The sequence below is a fragment of the Marmota flaviventris genome, chromosome 18 (assembly GCF_047511675.1).
Source record: "Marmota flaviventris isolate mMarFla1 chromosome 18, mMarFla1.hap1, whole genome shotgun sequence".
In the NCBI taxonomy this organism is placed as follows: Eukaryota; Metazoa; Chordata; class Mammalia; order Rodentia; family Sciuridae; genus Marmota; species Marmota flaviventris.
The window spans coordinates 11,582,809-11,605,996 of NC_092515.1; the positions used below are offsets into that span (position 1 = coordinate 11,582,809).

Sequence of the window (23,188 nt, forward strand, 5' to 3'; positions counted from 1 at the left end):
TGCAAGATCCTGTCTCAAAATATATTTTTTTGATGTATTGGGGGATTGGACCCAGAGCTTTGACCATGGTAGGTAATCACTGTACCACTGAGCTATATCCCCAGCCCTTCTGTTTTTGTTTTGAGACAGGGTCTTGTTAGTTGCCAAGGTTGGCCTCAAACTTGCAGTCTTCCTGCTCAGTCTCCCTAGTAGCTGGAATTACAGCTGTCCACCACTGTGCCCAGCTTAAAAAAAATATTTTAAAAGGGGCTGAGGTTGCCAGGTGAAGTGGCACACGCCTGTAATTCCAGTGGCTTGGGTGGCTGAGGCAGGAGGATTGTGAGTTCAAAGCCAGCCTCAGCAACAGCAAGGCACTAAGCAACTCAGTGAGACCCTGTCTCTAAATGAAATACAAAATAGGGCTGGGGATGTGGCCCAGTGGTCAAGTGCCCCTGAGTTCAATCCCCAGTAGCCCCCCGCCAAGAAAAAGGGCTAAGGTGCAACTCAGGGGCATAGCACTTGCTTAGCATGTGCTCACTGTTGCTGAGGCTGTCCTTGAGATTGTGATCCTCCTGTCTCAGCCTCACAAGCTGCTGAGATTACAAGCATGTACCATTTTGATTGCTTAGTCATTTCTTAATGTTATCAAATACCCCATCAGAGTTCAGTTTTTCCTATAGCCCCATTAACATTTTCCCCCACTCTTTCCAAGTGCAATGTTTAATTTTATTTAAAAGTTGAGAGAAAACAATTATTTGCTGCGTCAATAATAGAATTGGCCAGCATCAGGCTGGGCCTGTCATACATAAGGCCCTGGTTTTGATCCTCAGCACTGGAAAAAAGAAAAATTGGCCAGTGACAACTATCACACACTTATTTTTTATTTCTTGGTACTGGGGATTGAACTCAGGGGCACTCAACCACTGAGCTACATCCACAGCCTTATTTTGTATTGTATTTTCAGACAGGGTCTCATGGAGTGGCTTAGCACCTCACTTTTGCTGAGGCTGGCTTTGAACTTGAAATCTTTTTGCCTCAGCCTCCCAAGTCGCCACTCTCTGGGATTACAGGCATGTGCCACTCAGCCCGACTGCAATCACTCACTGTGACCAATGTTGTTTAAATGACCACAACCACTCCTCCTAGATGATTCTAAAGCTCAGTGCCAGACACCATATCCCATAAACATCTTTTTATCACACTTAGTTTGTTTGAATCAGAATTAAACAAGGCCCACACATTGCATTATTTGCTGTGACTCTTTTTCATTGACATTTTAAATGCTCGCTCTGATTGCTGCATGGAAAATTAAATGTAAAGAGGTAAGTGGAAGCCAGAAAACCAGGGAGGCCACTGTTACCTAGTCATCACAGTATTAACTACTAGCATTTATTGAGCACTTATTAACTTATTATATACTGGAAATTGTCTTTATGTACATTAATTTATTTAATATCCACAGCAATTTATTAAGAGGAGGTGCTACTATTGTTCTCGTCAGAAGAGGGAAATAAGGCATGGAGTGCAAGGTCACATGCCCAAGGTCACACAGCCAGGTCCCAGCAGGAAGTAACAACCAGAATTTCAATCCCTACAGCCTGGCCCTGGAGTCCAAACAATTCACCCTGATGCTTTGCTGCCTCTTGATGGGGTTAGAGGGCATGAGGATGGAAAGGAGGCCTGACTGGAGAGGTTTACTTAACAGGGCCTGGAGATGAACTGGGTGGAGGTGGCCAGGAGAGGAAGGAGTGAAGGACAAAGATGAAGTAATGCTGGCCAGCTTCCACCGAGGTCCTGTTCTGTTCAGGTGTCTTCCAGACTCTACACGTGGGAACTAACTGGACCTTCATAAAGAAGGGAGGAAATATTTTCAACTTCACTTTACAGATGAGAAAGCTGAAATGCAGAGAAAGAACAATTTTCAGCCCAGGATCTCAGATCTGAGAAGGTTGAAGCCAAGGTTTCTAACTTTTAGGACATCTCACAGCTGAGCCTACAGAAACCCCAGAGGTTCTTCAAGGGTCAGGTAATCAACCTAGAAATTCTGTCAAAACATTAGGAATGAGCCCCAGGAGGAGCAGGTCTTATTTGGGGAGCTCTCCCAGTGAAGAGTGCCTGAAGGTTCTTTTTTCCCCTGGCTCCTCCCTGCCCTGAGCTCCTCCAATTGCTGCACTTCCTTATGCCCCCCCCCTCTGTGTCTCACCATCCTGACTGGGGACTCACCTCTGGGTCCCAGTTTTGCCCAGGTGGCAAGCCTAGAATTCATGCCTGGAATAAATGAGCCAAGTTCCCTTGGCTCGGAGCGTTTCTCTCCACCCATTTCTCCTGGTGACTTCCTCCCACAATCTTCTAGAATCTGCAACTGCACCTTTGTGACTCTGTTTCTTTGTAGGACATCCATTTCAACCCTCCCTGTGTCTCTGAATGGCTCTTCAGGTCTCCATCTTTGGTGTCTGAGCCTCTCCCTTGCCCTTGAGGGGCTCTATGAGTCTTACCTCTGATGAAGGCCACCAGAGATACTCGGGGAGTTTGGCAAAATTGGGTTTTATTGACTTGCTGTAGCTTAGGAGGGAGGACCATAAAGGAAGTCCTGGCCAGCTCCCCAAACACACAGAGAGAGGGCTAGCACTAACAGAGGGTCTGGGAAAAGGTGACATTTGTTTAAAATTTAAGTGAGGCAGAGTTTAGGCTTAAGGCAAAGCAGATCATGTGGAAAGGGGTTAAAGTGGGTCCTGCTCTGAGGATTCCTTCCAGAGCCTGTTCCTTGGAAACTTCAGAGTTAAGACCAAGGTGGATTTCAGTGCCTTGTCACATCCCATAATCCCAGCAGTTTGGCAGGAGGATAGTAAGTTTGAGGCTGGCCTGGGCAACTTAGCAAGATCCAGTCTCAAAATAAAAATTAAAAGTGCTTGGGTTGGGGTTGGGCTCAGTGGTAGAGCGCTTGCCTGGCATGTGTAAGGCACCGGGTTCGATTCTCAGCACCACATATAAATAAATAAAATAAAGGCCCATTGACGACTAAAAAATATTAAAATAAAAAAGTGCTGGCATAGTAGTTCAGGGGTAAAGTGCCCCTGGGTTCAATCTCAGTATTAAAAAGGAGTGGGGGAGTACTGGGGTTGTGGCTCAGTGGCAGAGCACTTGCCTAGAATGTGTGAGGCACTGGGTTCTATTTTCAGCACCACATAAAAAATAAATAAAATAAAGGCATTGTGCCTATCTATAACTAATAAAAATATTTTTTAAAATGGGGGGCATAAAAGTGGACTGTTGCTGCCTGAAACTCACCTCAAAAGCTCTCTGCACTTGGGCTAGCAGTCAGACTGCTTCTTTGGCAGTTTTTTGGATCCTCCAGAAGACAAGAATGGAGTGGTTGAGTTTTTTGTTTTTTGGTTTTTTTAACTTCTTTATTTATTTACTTTTTGTTCTGAGGATGGAACCCTGGGGCCTTGTGTGTTCTAGGCAAGTGCCCTACCACTGAGTTATGTAGCTCTAGCCTAGGAGGGTCTTATTCACACTATTGATATGATTCCGAAGAACAAAACTTCTGACAGTCCATGGCTTTAGACAGGGCAGTTTCTTGCCTCTGGGTCTTTGATGTGAATGAACAAAAGCTGTTTTACAGTTTCACACCCCATCAGAAGACAAATAAGACAAAAAGATCTTCAGCCTGAGTTTGCAAAATATAATGCAAAATTATATCTTGCAAACTTTTATATGTATTACATGTAATTTATGCATATTTATTTATTATATGTAAGCATACATACATGTACAAATATGTATATATGCATGTGCAAACACATACATAAAATATTTCTTCTTGGGAAGAAAGAAAACATTTCTGATAAACTGCTTCAAGAAATTTTGGATGAAACTTAAGAGGGTTAGTATTGTTCTGGTAACTAGGCACCCACCCAACAGTCCCTCAAAACACTAGTGACCTTGAACAGAGCATCTTTTTTTTCTCATAATGACTCTTCCACCACGGGCTTTTCCTCTAAAATGGCCTGTGGCTGTGAGTGACTGGGGGTCTCTTGAGTTTCTACCTCTCTGCCTGTCTCTCTCTCTCTCTATGCCAGGATTCTGAGCGTCTCGCGAGTGTCTCTGTTCTGTTTTTCCAGATATGAGTGCCCCAGGGCGGCTCGTTGTCTTCCTGGGTCTCTGACACATCCCTGCTGTCCCCCAGGTCTGCAGCTGCACGCCCCGCCCTCCCTCCGCGCTGGCGCCCGCGGCCCCTTTAAGGCAGGCCCCGCCTCACCCCGCCCCGCCCCGCCCCCCGCCCGCCCAGCTCTCAGGGTCAGCCCTGGAGCGTCAGGCTGTGGCGGGTGCTTTGCCTGGGCTCAGCGTGGACCCTGGTCTGGGGCGCGATGGCAGCGGCGGCCCTAAGGGTTGCTGGGCGGCAGCTGAGCCAGCACAGCGGGTCTGGAGCCCCCGTCCTCCTGCGGCAGGTGCGAGGTGGCTGGACCAGGAAGCGGGTTACTGGGCCGTAGGCAGCGGGAGGGGAGAGACTCGTGGATGTTTTTAGGAGGAAGAGATCTGGGGGTGGGGGGTCCCATGCCTGTACGTTGCACACAACAGGTGGAGCTGGGGGCTGGAATGCAGTGTCCGGAGGAGCGATATGGGGGACCGTGGGCTTGGGGCCGAACTCCTGGGTCCGTTACAAGATAGAGTGCTGGGAACCCTGGTTTGGGGTGTTGGTTGGAATTCCTGGCGCTCTCCCCCTCCGGATGGCCCGCGGTTTCCCTTGAATGCGTATCCCTTGCTTTAACCTAAAGCCTTCTCTCTCTTAGGGTTGTTCCCATCCTCCTCCGACTGTGTATCTTTTTTTTTTTTTTTTTTTTTTTTTCTTTTTTTTATGAACCTCTGTCTACTTTTGAAAGGAAAAAAAGAAAAAGAAAGAAAGAAACTTGGAATGACTTAGTTCTGGTAGAGGAAGGTGGGGATCCGGATACCCGGATTCCCGACTCCAGGAGAAAGAGGGACTGGGGTTTCTGCTTCAGAATCTCAGGAAGAGGATGTGTGGTCTGGACTCCTGGCTCTGGGGGATGGGAGTCGCAGATGGGCATTCTCACCTGTGTCCCCCAACCTCACCCCCAGATGTTTGAGCCGAAAAGCTGCACCTATACGTACCTACTGGGTGACAGAGAGTCCCGGGAGGCCATTCTGATCGATCCGGTCCTGGAGACAGCACCCCGGGATGCCCAGTTGGTCAAGGAGCTGGGGCTGCGGCTGCTGTACGCTGGTTAGTCTGGAGACCCAACTCGTGGGTGGAGGGAGGAGGTGCTGGGGCCTGGACCCCTGGGTCTCAGGGAGGAGGGTTGGGGGCTTGGCCCTAATCTTGTCCTCCTGTCTCCCAGTGAATACCCACTGCCACGCAGACCACATTACAGGCTCAGGGGTGCTCCGGTCTCTACTTCCTGGCTGCCAGTCTGTCATCTCCCGCCTTAGTGGGGCCCATGCTGACCTTCACATTGAGGATGGCGATTCTATCCGCTTTGGACGCTTTGTAAGTTGGATTCTGGGTCCCCGAGAAGAGGGTGATAGTCTGGTCTCCTTGAACTTAAGGGAAGAGGGTACTGGAGCCCTGAGCTGCTGAGTCCTCAGGAGGAGGGACCTTAGGACCTGGTTTCCTGACCCCTGAACTCACATCTCTGGGAGGAGGCCACTATAAACAGGTAGGGCATTGGGGAAGGAGGTTCAAGGTGGGTGTGTCTCCGGCCAAGTCCCTTAAGTCAACAACATTTATGGAGTTTCCTAAGGCTTTGGGGCAGTTCTGTTGGCCCTGTGTCTCCATAAAATTGATTGGTAGTTGAAATTCTGAGGCCAGGGCCAGGAGACCCAGCCCAGTCTTCTGAGCCACTGTTGGAGGAAGGAGCATCCCCTTGCACAGCGCCAGGGCTAGGGTGAGGCTCTAGGGAGTAATATTTAAGGTGGTGCTCACTTGCAGGGTGCTATAAATGCAGGGCTGGCCCCTAAGAGTGGGTGCCTCCTTTAAATGTGGCACTGTGGTAGCCTCACCCTAGCCCCAGCTGTTGCCTCACCCAGGAATGGTCAGAAGGTCCCCACCTCCTTCTCTTTCTTGCCACAGGTAGAATCAGCAGGTTTCCGGCCAGAATTGCAATCCAGGGCAATATGGAGGAGTGGAGGGGGTTGCTCAGAGGAGAGGAAACAGCTGACAGGGCTTTTTTTTTTTTTTTTTCCCTAATCAGAGTTGCTAAAGATGTAGAGAGTTTGGTTGACAAAATGCCAGGTTACAGGGTAAGGTCTCAGCCTCCAGGTCAGAAGGTTTTGCTAAATAATGGGAACAGTTTATTTATCAAGAGTGTTTAGTAGAAATGAGGACTGTGCATGGGATCAGAGGGTTTAACTGCAGAGGTCACAGACTCTTGTTTATTTAGGGGTGGGGGGTCAGTATTGGGAACCCAGGGCCCACTTAACCACTGAGCAACATCCCCAGCCCTTTTTTTTTGAGAGACAGGGTCTTGCTAAGTTGCTTAGGGCCTTGCTAAGTTGCTGAGGCTGCCTCTGAACTCACAGTCCTCCTGAGCCACTGGGATTACAGGTGTGTACTATTGCACCTGGCCACACACTCTTTATTTCAAGCCTGTTTTGGGAAGTAGGTAAAAAAAGACTTTGTACACTTATGTGGGTGGCACGTAATACTCAGGTGCTAATAAGCATTTCTTGGATTTGAGCAGAGCCTCTGAAGGATTAGGAATGATTAGGGTTTGTGTCAAGGTGAGTCCTGCTTTCAGTGAGCAAGTGTGGAAGGGTTTAGCTGTGGTACATTTAATTTCAGTGTTTATTTTATCTTTAGCGGCCTTATTGATATAATCCACAGACCCTACAGTGCATCCTTTTAAAGTACACAGTTCAGTGACTTGTAATGTATTCAGAGTTGTATATCCATCCCTGCAATTTTAAATTATTTTCATTTCTCTAAAAAAGAAACCCCATACCCTGAGCCATCAGCCCTAGCTTCCCTCTTCCCTTCCTCAGCCTTAGGCAACTTTAAAAAAATTTTTTTGGTATCAGTGATTGAACCTAGGGGTGCTTTCCCACTGAGCCACATCCCCCCTGCCCTTTTAAAAAATGTTTTTCGAGACAGGGTCTTCTTAGGTTGCTTAGAGCCTTGCTAAGTTGCTGAGGCCAGCTTTGAATTTGCAATCCTCCTGCCTCAGCCTCCTGAGTTGCTGGGATTACAGGCGTGTACCACTGTGCCTGGCTTACTTTTTTTTTTTTTAATGGTACTGGAGATTGAATCCAGAGGTGCTTTACCACTGAGCCACACTCCCAGCCCTTTTTTTAAAAAAATTTTAGTTGTAGATGGACACAATATCGTTGTTTTTATTTATTTTTCTGTGGTGCTGGGGATCGAATCCAGGGCCTCATGTGTGTGAGGCAAGCACTCTACCACTGAGCTACAACCCCAGCCCTCTCCAACCGTTTTTAATTTTAATATTTGAGACAGGGTCTTATTAAGTTGCTGAGGCTGGCCTTCAATTTGAGATCCTTCTGTCTCAGCCTCCCAAGTTGCTGGGGTTACAGGTTTGCGCCACCTCAATTTGTAATATACTTTCTGTCTCTATGAGTTTTCCCATTCTGCATATTTCATAGAAATGGAGGCATACAATGTGATCATTTTTACTGACTTCTTTCCCTCAACAGCACAGTCTTTTCAGGATTCACCCTTGTCATAGCATGTTTCAGTACTTCATTCTCTATATCGTTGAACAACATCCCATTACATGGATGGTTACGCCTCAACTTATTTATGCATTAATCATTTGGTAGACATTTGAGCTCTTTCCACTTTCTGGCTATTATGAATAATGCTGCTGGGAACATTCACGTGTACATGTGTATTGACATGTGTTTTTTAAAAATATTTTTTAGATGTTAATGAACCATTATTTTATTGATTGATTGATATGTGGTTGAGAATCGAACCCAGTGCCTCACACATGCTAGGCAAGTGCTCTACCACTGAGCCACAACCCCAACCTGACACGTGTTTTTATTTCTCTGGAGTTTATGCCTAGGAGTGGAATTGCTGAGTCACATAATAATTTTACGTTTAATAGTTTGAGGAACTTCCGTACTTTTCTAGAGTGGCCACACTACTTTACAGACCCACCAGCAGGATATGAAAGTTCCAACTCCTTCACAGCCTTACCAGCACTTGTTATTATCTGTGTTTATGGTTGTTTAGCGTTGGTTTGGCTTTGATCTGAGATCTTTATCAATCTTTGGAGATGGGTCTATTTATTTATTTATTTATTTTTATTATTTCTTACATACATCACAATAGAGGAGTGCATTACATTCATAATTTTTTTGCATTACAATTCTTAATATCACAATTTATCCCATCTCTGTTTGTATATAAAGGTATGTGACACCAAATTCACAAGAGATGGGTTTATTTTTTTATACCTCTTATTTTTCCTGCTCCTACTTTAAAAATCAAGTCTATAACAAACCTATGATAAGGTGAGAAGTGCACAGACTACACACGTGCAGCTGGGTGCGTGCGTACATATGTTTACACTTGTGTACCCACCATCCATGTGGAGATTCAGAACATGCCCGTCACCCCAAAGGCTTCCTTGTCCCTCTTCCTGGTCATGACGCATCTATCAAGGAATCATTCTTGGGACTTATGGATACACAGTTAGTTCCACCTGTTCTGGACTTTCTAAAGAAGAATTACAAGTCGGCACACAGGTGGTGCACACCTGTAATACCAGATGCTTCGAGGCCAAGGCAGGAGGATCACAAGTTCAAGTTCAGCCTGGGCAACTTAGACCCTATCTCAAAATAAAAAGAAAAAGGGCTGAGGATGTGGCTCCATGGTAAAGTGCCTTTGGGTTCGATCCCCAGTACTGCAAAAAAAAAAAAAAAGGAAGAAGAATTAATTATTAATTACACACGTGTGTGCATTCCTATGTCCGGCTCTTTACACTCTACATGGTGCTTCTGCTATTGCAATTCTTTTCTTCTCTTGCTTCATAGCAAGGGTTGGCAAACTTTTCTGTAAGGGACCAGATCATAACTATTTTCAATTTTACAGGCCTCAGGGTCTCTGTTGCCACCACTTGGCTCTCATTTTACAGTGTGCATAAATTAATAAGCATGGCGGTGTTCCAGTATAACTTTATTTATGGCCTCTTGAATTTAAATTTCAGATAACTTTCATGTGTCAAAAAATAAGCTGGGGCTGGGGCTTAGCGGTAGCACACTTGCCTGGCCTGGCATGTGTGAGGCACTGGGTTGGATTCTCAGCACCACATATAAATAAATAAAAATCTATCAACAACTAAAAATATTTTTTAAAATAATAATAATAATTATATTTTTCACGTAAAAATGTAAAAACCATTCTCCACTTTCAGGCTTTACAAAAACAGGTGGCAGGCTTAGTTTGGTCCACCCCACCATAGTTTGCTGACTCCTGAGGTAAAGTGTATCATTGTGTGACTACACCACAGTTTGTTTACACATTCTTTTTTTAATGATCCATCTCAGTTTTTGGCTACTATGAAAAATGCTGCTATGAAGTTTTCGTGTTTTTTTTTTCTTTTTTCTTTTTGGCAGTACTAGGGATTGAACACAAGGATGCTTTATCACTTAGTTATATCCCCAGCCCTTTTTTTATTATGGGGCAGGGTCTAAGCTTATTGCAGAGGTTGGCCTTGAATTGTGATTCTCCTGAATTGCTGGGACTACAGGTATGTGCCAGTGTAACTGTTATGAATATTTTTATACAAATCTCTTATTGGATATTGCCCTAAATTTCAAGAAGTTGAATTTTCTGTGTCATAGAGATAAAATATGTTTGACTTTAGTAGAAATTGCCAAATAGTTAGATTTTTGTTTTGTTTCGTATTTGACAGGGGCTTGCTATCTTTGCCTTGCCTGGTCTCAAATTCCTGAACCGAAGAGATCCTTCTTGTTTCAGCCTTTCCAGTAGCTGAGACTGTAGGCACTGTGTGTATGTGTGTGTGTGTGTGTGTGTGTGTGTTGCTGCACATTGAACTTAGGGCTTCAGGTATACTAGGCAAGTGCTCGACCACTGAGCTACATCAACAGCTCATACATATTTTTTAAGTGGCAATTCTTTTATGACTTTGACCCATATTCTGTTCCCCTGTGTAAACAAACAAAGTGCAAAATACAGCAAAAACCATATCACAGCCTTATGCTAAGCAGTTTTTTGAACTAGTACAGTTTATACCAAAGATGGACCAAATTTGAATGGTTTCATTGTGGAATGATTTTTTTTTTTTAATAAGCAGTGACAGTTGAACATTGTAGCTCCCACAGCAGGTGGCAAATTAGGTGCCTGGTTAGTACTTGGATGGGAGAAAGTTAACCTTGTTGATTTATAGAGGAGTGCTGCTCAAAATATGATTCTTCAGGCCCTGATTTAGAGATTCTTTAATTGCCTGGGGATGGCACGGGGAATCAGTACGTTTTTAAAAGCTCCTTCAGTGATTCTTGTGTGACCCACATGGAAAAATTTTGAAAGAATAATGCCAAGCTGGCCAGGGTAATTCCTCTTATTTGGAATTAAATATTTGAAACATGAAGCAAGTCTTTTTCGCACTGATGTTTTCTAATGAAAAAAATTTAAGCACACAGAAAAGTTGGAAAAAATACATTAACTCTGTGTACAATTATCCTTTTTTAAAAAAATTTTTCTTTCGCAGTGCTGGGCATGGAAGCTAGGGTCTCATGCATGCTAGGCAAGGGCTCTACCCCTGAGCTGCTCCCCAGCTCATATTTATTTTTGATGCATCACCAAATTGGAGATGTTAGCCCACTGTCTCTAAACAGAGCAAATAATTTTTTATTTCCCAAAATAAAGGAATAGGATTTAGCTGATGGAGATCCAGAGTATTTAGTGGTGATGAAAATGAGACTTTGTGTTTTAGAGCTTAGCTCTCATAGGAACAGTGATTACTTTTGAATAGTGGAAGAATAAACACGAGGGCTAAATGGAAAGGAGGCCGAGAGTTTGCTCGCCACCAGGGGGCAGTGTAGGCTGCGGGAACTGCAAGGCTGCGATGGGATGTGCACGGCCTTGCCCCATCCGTATTGTGTTTGACTGATGGCGGGTGGTTTCAGAAGATTTAGCTGCTGTAAGAAAGGTGTGGTGATGCGTCATGGAGGAGAAGAATGAGATTGTTGAAAGAATGCGGGGTTAGGTGCTGCCGTCAGCTGGGCCCAGCTGGAATATCCTGCAGTCCGGGAAATCACTCAACAAGTTTCAGGAGCAGCTGAGGCTGCCTTCAGTCAAGATCTTAGTTGACCCCACTTGCAACTTTTTATTTCCAAAATCTACATGCAACCGAGATAATAGTGCTCCCCCCCCCTTATATGGAAGGGGGATGGAACCCTTACCCCTTGGTAGGCAAGTGCTCAAGCTATGTCTCTAGCCCAGAGAGAACAATTTTAACACTCTCACAGAGTACCCATAAGTTCCCCAGTTGGGGACGATTTATCACAGTTGCTTTATTTCTCTATGCTTCCCACTTCCCCTACCCCCAACATTCAAAAGTAAATTGCAGGGGCTCCGGGTATAGCACAGTAGTAGAGTGCTTGCCTGGGTCCAAAGCCCTGGGTTCCATTCCCAACACAGAGGGAAAATAAAATGAATTGCAGATATTTCACCCCTAAAATCTTCTAACAGTGTTCTCCTTTCTCACCCGTTCTCAGACTCTCAAATCTTTTTTTTTTTTTTTTTTTAGTTACAGATGAACACAATACCTTTATTTTATTTATGTATTTTTATGTGGTGCTGAGAATGGAACCCAGTGCCTCACACATGCTAGGCAAGCGCTCTACCACTGAGCCACAACTCCAGTCCCACTTTCTCAAATCTTTTGATCTCTGGACTCTCTTAAAAACTAAAGAAGACCCTAAAATGCTCTTTTTCTTTCTTTCTTTTTTTTTTTTTTTTTTTTTTTTTTGGATTCCGGGGATTGAACCAAGGTGCTTTATTGCTGAGCTACATCCCCAGCCCTTTTTATTTTTTATTTTGAGATACGGTCTTGCTAAGTTCTAGGCTAAGTTGCCCAGGCTGGTCTCAACCTTACACTCCTCCTGCCTCAGCTCCTGAGTTGCTGAGATTACAGGTGTGCACCACCATTCCCTGCTGTTTAGTTTATGTGGTTCTATCAATATTTACTGTATTAGATATTCAAATTGAGACTTCATTTTTAGCGATGGAACTCAGGATGTGCTGCATGCTAGGTAAGTGCTATACTACTTAACTACATCCTCAGGCCTGAGACATTGTTTTAAAACAATAATATACAAGCACACGCTCCATTAGCTATCAAAGCAATGACATTATCAAGGATCATGAAACTTCTGGAAAGTTCACTAATACTCGTGGGAGAATGCAAGGGGTAAAAAGCAGAAGACATTTGCCCCCCCTCAGTACTGGGGACTGAACCCAGGGGCATTTTACCTCTGAGCCACATCCCCAACCCTTTTTATTCTCTATTTTGAGACAGCCCTCACTCAGTTGCTAAAGCTGTCATTGAACTTTGGATCCTCCTGCCTTAGCCTCCCAAGTCACCAGGATTACAGATGTGTACCATCACTCCCAACAGCAAAAGACTTTAAAATGTTATAAAAACCTTTTTGACCTTGTGGAAGGAACCTCAGGGTTCCTTCAAATACACTTCGAGAACCACTCTTTTACAAAACCTTTGTCAAAGTACCAAAATGTACAGTAATTCATCTCATCAGTAAATATTGAGCCCACATTCAAATTTCTTGGGTTGCTCCAAGAATAATTTTTGCAGCTGTTTTTAGGAACCTGGACCCAGTGGAGGTTCCTGCACAGCACTAGTTTATCATGGCTGCTGAGTCTTCATCTAGAATAGTTCCATATACTTTGTTCTTCATGACATTAACTCTTTTTTTTTTTTTTTGGTACTGAGGATTGAGTCAAGGGACACTTAACCACTGAGCCACATTCCCAGCCTTTTTTAATATTTTATTTGGAGACAGGGTCTCACTGAGTTTCTTAGGGCTTGCTAAGTTGCTGAGGCTGGCTTTGAACTCTAAATTCTCCTGCCTCAGCCTCCCAAGCCACAGGGTTGACAGGTGTGTGCCACCACTCCTCGCTATGACATTGACTCTTGAAGCTTCCTGACCTGTTGTCTTATAAAGGGTCTTGATATGTCTAGGACACCTTGTGGTGTCCTTTGTCTTCTAAAACTTCCCTTTTCTACAAATTGACGAAGATAGTGGATATTTCTTATTGGTTAATAGTCATCATTTTAACAATTAGTGACAAAAAATCAAGTGTTTGCTTCTCACCAGCTTCCACTGGTGAATTCTCACAGTATTTATCTCCAGATATTTTTGGAATCAGATATTGTGCCCTCTCCCCATTTGGGGGAGGAGGAATTTTGAAGGTTAAGTGCATTCAGGGTCCTCCTCATTTGGATGGAGGGCAACTAGGACTTGAACTTGGACAGATTGACTTCAAGGGCATTGCTGTTGGCCACCAAGGTTTTCAGCTCCTATGTCCCGAGGGAAGGGTTAAACAGATGGTCTTGCTGTGGGTTGATTGCTGGGTTTCTTCTCTCAAAGGTCCCTCTTGCCTGCCCCAACCCAATCCCCATCTTCCCTCCTCAGAGTCTCTGGAAGGCCAGGGCCCCACCTGGCTCTCTTACTCACACCCTCCTTGGTCCTTTCCTTACTAATAATCCAGAAAAAAAAATTGGCAACTCTAAATTTGGCCTGCCATATGAAAGTCACACACTTTAATGCCCACAGAGGCCAGGTGGGCAAACTGAGCGTTCTGCCACTTCCTGCTGTGTGACCTGGAGCTCACGTTTTACCTTTCTGGGCTTCAGTTTGCCCCATCTGGAACATGGGCCCAATACAGGTACCCGTGGAGAGTGGGTAGAGCAGAGCCTGCTTGTAGTCAGTTCCAGGCAAAAACATTTGCTCTTGACTCTGTTGTGGTTTATTTCCACAGAGAAATATGTTCTCCCTCCATGTTCTTGTTGTGACATGCTACTAAAAATTGTCTGATTGACATGTTTGACTTCCCTTCTAACCCTGTGTTCTGGGTGAACCAAGCACACAGTGGGTAATAAATAGCAGCTGACATCTGGCACCAGGAGCAGGGAGCGGTCCCATCTGTGACTCGTTTTCAGGTGCATTCCCTACTTATGGGGACGCCCACTGCATGGTTCACATTGGTTGTTTCCATGTAGGAGTAAAGCCAAGCTGTAGTCTTCTGTTTGATTCTAAGAGTGAAGCTGGGAATAGATCCATATCTCCTACTTTTGAAGGTTAGACAACAAATGCGGTCTCCTAATAACCACCGACCTGTCCAAACACAATTCTGTAGGCTGCATCCAGCCCTCGGGCCTCTGTCGTCCCTCTTCTGATAAATGAACCTCATTGAACATTCATAACAGTGAAGTGAGTTCAGAATTATTTTCCCCATTTCACAGATAAGGAAGCTCAGAGAAGAAAGCAGTTTGCCTGAAAATCACACAGTAAGGAAGGGGCTGAGCCAGAATTTGAAACCAGGAGCCTTTGTGATTCTACTAGATCAATTGTTTTCCCAATTTTAAAACATTCTTATTTATTATTCATATTTTTATTATAATAACAATTGTGTACTGAGAATTTTTCCAAGCACTTTACATACAAAGTAGCTTACCCTTTATAACAGTCCTATGAGCTGGGTACAGTTATTATTCCCATTTTACAGTCAAGCAGACAGGCCCAGAGTAGTGGATAACTTGTCCAAGGTCACACAGCTAGTAATAGAGCTAAGATTAGAATCCTTGCCATCTGGCTGCAGAGAGTGCTTTTTTTTTTTTTTAAACTGTTTGATTCTATTTATATAACATTCTAGAATATGCAAACTAATCTGTAATAACAGAAAGAAAGTCAGAAGTTGACTGGGGATAGGGGTAGAGGAAGGATTGGAAGCATGGATTGGAAAGGATCACAAGGAAACTTGGGTGTGTTAGAAATGCTTGTCATCTGATTGTAGGGATGTTTTCTCTGGAGTACCTTTTAAAAAATGTAAATAAGGAGAGAAAATGAAAAGAAATCACCAGGTCCATAAGTGAACCCACCACATCAATAACTCCAGAAGTAATTAAAACATTTCAGTGCATAAAGAAAGAAGAAAACCTTCCCAGTTTCTTTTATGAAACCAGCCTGATTTTGATACCAAGAGCCACTTGTGCAGGTATTAACTCTGGAAATCAGCTGCCCTGTGTATGACCTGGTTTCAAGATTATTTTTTGTTTTTTTTTTTCTTTTAGAAGTTTAATTGCAGTTTGCCTTCATATGATTTCTCTGGGCATGTAAGTCAGCTTTCCTTCACTGTGACAACATACTTAAGATAAACGTAAGGAGGAAAAGTTTATTTTGACTCATAGTTTTATAGGTTCCAGTTTGTGATCTGGTGGCCCTGTGGTGAGGCTGCACATCGTAGTGGCCAGTAGTGGCCAGCGGGCCGGGCCGTATCCTCTTCAAGGCCACGCCCCCAATGACCTAACCTCCTCCCTCTAGGCTCCACCTACTAAAAGTTACTCCAATTTTTAGCAGCCCCTGAGCTGGAGACCAAGCCTTTATTTAACACATGAGTCTTTGGGGGACGTTCCAGATCCAGACTGTAACACTGGGCTTATTCTGCTTGGGAATTTAGCAACCAGGTAAGAGAGCCCAGCAAGAAGGAAGAGGAGGCAGGTTAGCCTCCGAGGCTGATGCCAATGAGAAGGCTTTCATGTGCAGGACCCAGAGCCTGGTCTCCTGACACCCTCCTAGCACATCCCTGCCACCCAGGTCCATGTGTGTGTGTCTTTATCCTCGTCCCCTTCTCTCTGCACCCCTCTCTCTCTGCCCCTCCACCTCTGTCTTTGCTGTGGTGCTGGGAATGGAACCGGGCCTCACCCCTGATGGGCAAGTGCTCTGCCACTCTGCTACCCACCCCCTCTCCTCATCAGCTCTTGCTTTTTCTCTGGAAACCTCCAGCAGTCTGGGACTGCTTTTCACCCCCGTCCCTGTGCCCTCTCCAAGAGGCAAATATTTTACACCTTGGTTCAGAACTGAGCCGCAGCTTCGCAAAGCAATGTTTGTTCTCTGTGCCACGGGCTCCGGGCCATCTCCCGCTTCTCCCCCGCTCTCCACGCCAGCCCTCCTGCTCCCTTCCACTCCACTGGATCGGACCCTCTCTGTGTCTCGCCCACTTCTGGTAGACGTGGCCTGGGACCATGTTGTCCTGTGGCATCAGTTTGCTCCTTCGAGTGTGTGCATACACCCCAACTTATCTATCCATTCTTGTCGATGGGCTCGCAGTTGGTTCTCAGTTTTGGGCATTGTAAATAGTCCTGCTGCAAACAAGACACATAGGAACAACCGTGTGCCAAGAGGTGAGCCCAGGGACGTGTAGGTTTTTCATGTTTCCCACCCTGATGTACCAGTTTCCATTTTTCCACATCGATCTTTTTCACCGCAGCCTTTCTGGTGTGGTGTGGTGATATCCTGTGGTGGTTTCACTTTTATTTCCCTGATGACAGATGAAGTGGAGCACCTTTTCATGTGTTCCTACCATTTGGATGTCCAATTTTGCAATTTCTTTTTCAATTCTTTACTATGTTTTTCTATTAGATAGTATACCTTATTGATTTGAAGGTTATCTTTATATATTATAGATCCAATAACTTTGTTGAATATTTGTTTGTAGATAGCTTCTCCCCCTCCTACTGTCTTCATGGTGCATTTAAACAAAAAGACATTTTAATTTTATTGTAGTTCAACATATCCATTCAGGCTCTGTAATGAATGCAGTTTTTTTTTTTTTTTTTGCTGGGGAGGAGGGGGCTGCAGTAACCAAGGGTTGAACTCAAGGGCACTTGACCACTGAGCCATATCCCCAACCCTATTTTGTATTTTATTTACAGACAGGGTCTCACTGAGTTGCTTAGTGCCTTTTGCTGAGGCCGGCTTTGATCCTCTTGCCTCAGCCTCCTGAGCCACTGGCATTACAGGCATGTGTCACTGTGCCCAGCTCATAGTGAATATTTTATGTGCTAAAGACTCCTTTGCCTGCTCCAAGATGACAAACTCATTTGATGTTTTTCTCTAAAGTCTGTTGTTTGATCTTTCATATTTAGATCTGTAGTCCATTGACTATTTATTTTTGTGTGTGGTGTGAGGTAGGGGTCAATATCAACTTTGCTTTCTAAAGAGACATTGATTGGCCCAGAACTGTATTAAAAAGACCCTTTTCCCACCACTGTGCTGAAGTGAACCTGTGACTGGTTTAAGAGAACATGCGATTGATACAGTCGCTCTCTGGCTGGTCCCCTCCCGTAGCCTCATTCTCACTTTGCTGGCTCTGACTGAGCCTGTCACCTCCAACATCCTTTCCAGCTCTCCACTCCTGCTCACCTCACTGCAGCCTCCTGTTGTTTCTCCAAATCAAACACAAAGCGACCACATGTCTTAACTAAGCGGGAGTTTAATTTTCTCCTACAATAGGAGATCTGGAAGAAGGTAGTTCAGCAGCACTAGGTTGGTGGGATTCTCAGGGTTGTGCCTTTTGTTGCAAGGTGGCTGCTGCAGCTGCAGCCATCACACCTTGAATTTAGAGCCAGAGGCAGGAGGAAAAAAAAAGCAATGCCTGTTCCTCCCTAGACATCTCAGGAGTCTTACTGAGATCTCATTGATCAGACAATAGTCAGGGGCTACCCAAGCTGCCAGAGAGACTAGGAAAGTGTTGGCCAGGGACATTGACACCCAGAACCCAACTGGAGTAAGGAGAGGTGGAGTGAGTTGGTGGGGGGCCACAGAGTCCGCATGTGGGGTCCTTGGATGTCAGCAGATGACTGACCTGGATGAGGCTGAGATTTGGGAGGTGGAGCTCTACTGAGAGGGAGGAGGGATGGGGGTGTGGGGACTAATTTTATAAGTGGGGACTAATTGAATCATGATGTTAGGTCATTAGAGTAATATTTGTTCTATGACCCTGGCTTCCCTGGAGCTGAGTGTGGAGATTGAGGCCACAGGACTCCCGACGTGGGCATTTTGTATGTATGTGTCGGGGGTTCTTAATGGCAGAGTCCCAGAAGTGGCTTGAGATGTCATAAAGGGTACATATTTGAGATGTTAATAAATACTGCTCATTTCCCTCCAAAATGACTACACTGATTTGTACCCACACCCCAGGAACTAAAAAGGCTCGTCCCAGACACCTTAAGCAATTCTGATAGTTGTCACTCTGGTCAGTGAAAATAAGTGTTTTTAAAATTTTAATCCTTTCCTTTCTCCATTTCTTCCTTTTGAGGAGGTTGAGCGTCTTTTTTGGTGATCTTTTACTATTTATTTCATCTTCCATGAACTGCCTCTTCTTTTCCTTTCTAAGTTCTTTGCTGCTGTTGTTTATTCGTTTGGTTTTTTTGGTATTGAGGGTTGAACCCAGGTGTGCTTTATCACAGAGCCACATCCTCAGCCCTTTTTAAAATTTTTTATTTTGAGACAGGAGCTCTCTAAGTTTCTCAGGACCTTGCTAAGTTGCTGAGGCTGCCTTTGAAATTGTGATCCTCCTGCCTCAGCCTCCTGAGCCACTGAGGTCAAAGGTGTGTGCCACCAAACCCAGTTCTTTTAGAAATTCTTATTGATGCTTGGGAGCTATTCATATATTGTGGCTTTTTTCACCTTAAAGTACTTTGTTGTATACATTGCCAATATTGACTCTGAGGGTTTTTTTTTATGTCCTTTAACTCTGATTTTTGGGGGGCAGGGGGAGGGGGGCGGGTACTGGGGATTGAACTCAGGAGCACTCAACCACTGAGCCACATCCCCAGCCCTGTTTTGTATTTTATTTAGAGACAGGGTCTCACTGAGTTGCTTAGCGCCTCGCTTTCGCTGAAGTGGCTGGCTTTGAACTCAAAATTCTCTGTCTCAGCCTTTTGAGCCACTGGGATTACAGGCATGTGCCACCATGTCCCGCTTGATTTTTTATTTTAAATCATCATGTTGCCTGGACATGGTGGCACATGCTTCTAATCTGAGCAACTTGGGAGGCTGAAGAAGGAGGGCTGTAAATTCAAGGTCAACCTGGGAAACTTAGCAAGACCTTATCTCAAGGGGAAAAAAAAAATTTCAAAGGGGTAGGGATGTAGCTTAGTCATGGAGTATTCCTGGGCCCAATCCCCAGTACTAAAAAAGAAAAAAAAAAGTTGAACTGTGTGGTCACATCTATCCTTGTTTTACTGTGGCCTCTAAAATTTCAGTCATGCTTAAAAGAACCTTTCCCATATCAGGATTTTATCTATGTAAAATTGCATATTCACAGTTTAATACAGAGCCCAAAGAATAAAATACATATTTCGAGTTAATGAATAAATTTTTGCAAATATCACACTGTACAAGTTGCTTTGTAACCTGTTTCTTTGCTCTTACTGGACACCAAATGTCTTTTTTTTGTGTCGTTAAGTATATGTGAAACATCATTAAGTTTTGTTTTAGCAGCAGCACTTTTAATGGCTGTTTAGTATTTCATTTTTATAGTAGTGTGCTAATCTTTTTCCTCCTGTCTTGTCAGCTGTTTATATATTGAAAATATTGACCACTATGGTGAATACATTCAAAATGTGCTTTCCTTTTAAGTTTTTGTTTTTCTGTGCTTTGTGGTGTTATTTTCATTCAGAAACTTTAAACGGATTTTAAGCATTTTAGACTTACAATCTCTTCCTTCGTCTAATATGACTCTGGTGGGGCTCCAGGTGGGGCTTCTGGGGCCAGCTTGTTGGTGACTGTCTCTGTACACCCTGTCCCTGCCAGGCCTTGGAGACCCGGGCCAGCCCTGGCCACACCCCAGGCTGTGTCACCTTTGTCCTGAACGACCTCAGCATGGCCTTCACTGGAGATGCCCTGCTGATCCGTGGATGTGGGCGGACAGACTTCCAGCAAGGTGACCCGCTCCTTATCCAGCCCAAGATTCAAATATGGTTATATATTTGCCAGGGTTTTATGCATTAGCTACAGGAATGAATGAATGGACCTTAGATTTTTAGGGGGCCAGTTTTACATTCAGAATTTAGTTGCCAGAGTATCCACTTAGGGCATTAGCTATTGGAGGACCATTAATTCCAGGGGTGCATTAGTTATCTATTGCTGTGAAACAAATTACTGCAAAATGTAACAATGATTAGACAGGCATAGTAGCACATTTCTATAATCTTAGCCACTCTGAAGGCTGAGACAGGAGGATTGCAAGTTCAAGGTCTGCCTTGGCAATTTAGCATGACCCTGTCTCAAAATAAAAAAATTTAAAAAATTTTAATAAAAGCTGGAGATATAATAGAGTGGAAAAGTACCCCTGGGTTCAATCCCCAGTATAAAATAATAATAAAAATAATAATAATAATAGTAGTAGTAGTAGTATTAACATTCACTGTCCCACAAAGTTTCTGAGAGTCAAGAGTCCAGGAGCAGTTTAGGGTGTGGGCTGTACTCATCAGAAGGCTGGATGGGTCTGGGGACCCACTTCTGGGGTGGCTTCCTCCCATGGCTGCCAGTTCCTGTGCTTGTTGGCAGAGGCCTCCCTTCCTCACCTGGTGGACTGCTCCAGAGGGCTGCATGAGTGTCCTTATGACATGGCAGCCAGATCCTCCCAGAAAAAAAATGACCAGAGAGAAAGAGAAGCCCTAATTTTTTCTTTGATCTTGCCTCAGAAGTTATACTCTGTAATTTTTGCAATATTCTATTTATTAGGAGCAAAATATGTAATCCAGACCCTTAGATCAAGGGGAGGGAAATGAAGTGTCACGTTTCAATAAGAAGATTCAAGAATTTACGAAGGTGTTCGAAAACCACATCAAGGGCCTTAGCTGCTGGTGGGTGTGGTGGGGTGGAGTTGTGCTCAGGAGATCAGCTGCTCAGAGGCCACTAGGAGGTTGTTTGGTCCCTGGTTCAGCTGTGAGAAGGTTCTGCAGCTTCGGGGTGTAGCTGCAGAGGATGGTTTGATTCGGGGGTTTCCCTGTGGGAAGACAGTTTAGTTTTGGATCTCAGGATCTGGCTGCCCGTTGAGCATGTGCACGAATGTGGCTTGACACTAGATTGGAGGAGTAATCTGTCTTGTGGGCAGAGGCAAGACCACGTGAGAGAAATGGTGGCAGCTGTCACACACTGGCAACGAGAAGCCAGGTCCCGGCCCCCTCTCCCTCTCTATGTCTTCATTTCAGTCTGTGGTCATCTCTCTCGGACTCCTAATTTGCTTCTTATCCATTCCCAACACAACATAAAAATGGGAGAATTTAGGTTGAAATGGAAGGCAAAAGAATGTTCCAGAGAGGTTTGCCTCTGTCCCAGTCGAGGCTCAGCTTCCTGTTGGAACCACTGTTCCATATGCTGCTTGGCCTCATGTCTTTGGTTTATTACCTTCTAGTCCAACTTCTTTGCCCAGAATCCTTCCTCAGTGTCCCCAGATTAAGGACACATTTCCTGGGGGGCTTCAGAATCTCTCTTCCCACCCTTACAATCCCACATTATAAAGGCAAATTTCTCACCATTCATTTTTCTTCATGTATGTCCTTCCCTCTGCCTCTACCTAGACAAAGGGGTTTGGGCAGGAGATGAGGGCGATGGCTTAGCTACTCTGATTATCCTCCCACCCTTTTCCTGAGGGAAGATATTTTAGGGCTTCTCCTGTCCTGCTCACCCACTGACCTCTGACCTTTCCTTCGCCAGGCTGTGCTAAGACCTTGTACCACTCAGTCCACAAAAAGATCTTCACACTTCCAGGCAACTGTCTGGTCTACCCTGCTCATGATTACCATGGTGAGGGCTCGCTGGAGGGGGTGGGGGCTTACCTAACTTTTGAGGGGATAGCCAGCTTCTGTATTCTTTGTATGGCACAGAGACTACACACATTCCATAAATTCCTCTGGCCAAAAAAGACTAAGTGCTTGGGTGTGCCGTGTGTGGATATAGAAACTAGACAACTTCTAAAATTCTGCAGGGCGTGGGTTTTCCTGGGACTTCCTTGTGGAGTGCAGAGGACTGTTGTGAAACTACATTTCCCATAATGCGTATCGGGAGGGAAAGCAATCTCAGAATATTTTGGGAAGAGCACATTAGTGCCTGGCTAGAGAGGCACCCAAAGACCTCCTGGGAATTGTAGTTCCTAGTGGCCCAAAGTGCTGGACCAGTTGACTTCCCTCTCCCTACCCCCCACCTTGGTCACTAGGACACACAGTGTCCACCGTGGAGGAGGAGCGGACTCTGAACCCTCGGCTCACTCTCAGTTGCGAGGAGTTTGTTAAGGTCATGGACAATCTGAACTTGCCTAAACCACAGCAGATAGGTGAGCACCCTGGGTCCTGGTGGGAGGAGGATTGGGGTGTGGACTCCTGGGTCTGAGGGAGGAGGGCTAGGGCCAGAACTCTAGTTCCCTAAGAAGGGCTCAGTGTACCTGGGTCCTTGGAGGGACATGGGCTTCTGCCTTGCCCCTTGGTTTCATCCAGTTTCTTTTCAGACATTGCCGTTCCAGCCAACATGCGCTGCGGGGTCCAGACGCCACCTTCCTAACCTGTTTCTGTCAGGTGCTTATGTCCATCAAGAATGCACTCAGTGGAGTGAGGGGAGAGGGGTCACCACTAGACCTCTGTCCCCTCCCACCCTACCCCCATCAGCCCCTCGAACTTCTTAAATAAAAAGTATTTTTTTTCCTTTCGTCATGAATCTGACATCTACCTCTTTTCTGGGGGGAACCAGCTGGGTTTTGAGTGGATGTGCTTGGAGTTGGTTCTAGTCCCTTGGAAAGGCTGCGGGAGCTGGGCACCATGCAGGTCCCGGGAGATTTCTAACTCACAAGATTAGAAGCCAACATATCTGGCAGGTGCTCTCATGGCCTTGGATCAGAACACGGTTGGGTCCTGAGTCCTAGAGTTAGGTACTTTCCCTCTACAGCCCTCAATTGCCTGATCTGTAAAATGGAAATAATAATAATAATAGGGTGTCATGGAGATCTGATAAGTCCATAAATATGAGTGCTTGGCACACTGCCTGAATGGCCAACTCCCTAGGAGTGCTATTATTGTTGCTATCATTTGGAATGATCTCTTAGGTGCTTCCTGACTTGGAGTGACAATTTACATAATGGTTAAGAACATAGATGTTGAAAGAATGAAGCTGATGTGTAGAC

At 44.9% G+C, this 23,188-nt stretch overlaps 1 protein-coding gene across 2 annotated transcripts; it reads left to right on the top strand.

The window, feature by feature from the left end:
- Window positions 1-1,895: 1,895 nt before the first annotated feature.
- Window positions 1,896-22,725, top strand: Ethe1 (ETHE1 persulfide dioxygenase). 2 transcript variants are annotated; one of them, XM_071604105.1, is made up of 7 exons: window positions 1,896-2,005; window positions 5,080-5,224; window positions 5,340-5,488; window positions 19,825-19,954; window positions 21,733-21,822; window positions 22,232-22,348; window positions 22,520-22,725. In XM_071604105.1, the coding sequence occupies exons 2-7, from the start codon at window positions 5,080-5,082 to the stop codon at window positions 22,570-22,572; spliced, it is 684 nt and encodes a 227-aa protein (XP_071460206.1). In that variant the 5' UTR covers window positions 1,896-2,005; the 3' UTR covers window positions 22,573-22,725. The 2 variants fall into 2 exon arrangements, with proteins under 2 accessions (XP_071460206.1, XP_027801752.1); XM_027945951.2 differs by lacking the exon at window positions 1,896-2,005 and adding an exon at window positions 4,259-4,430.
- The last annotated feature ends 463 nt before the right edge of the window (window positions 22,726-23,188 follow it).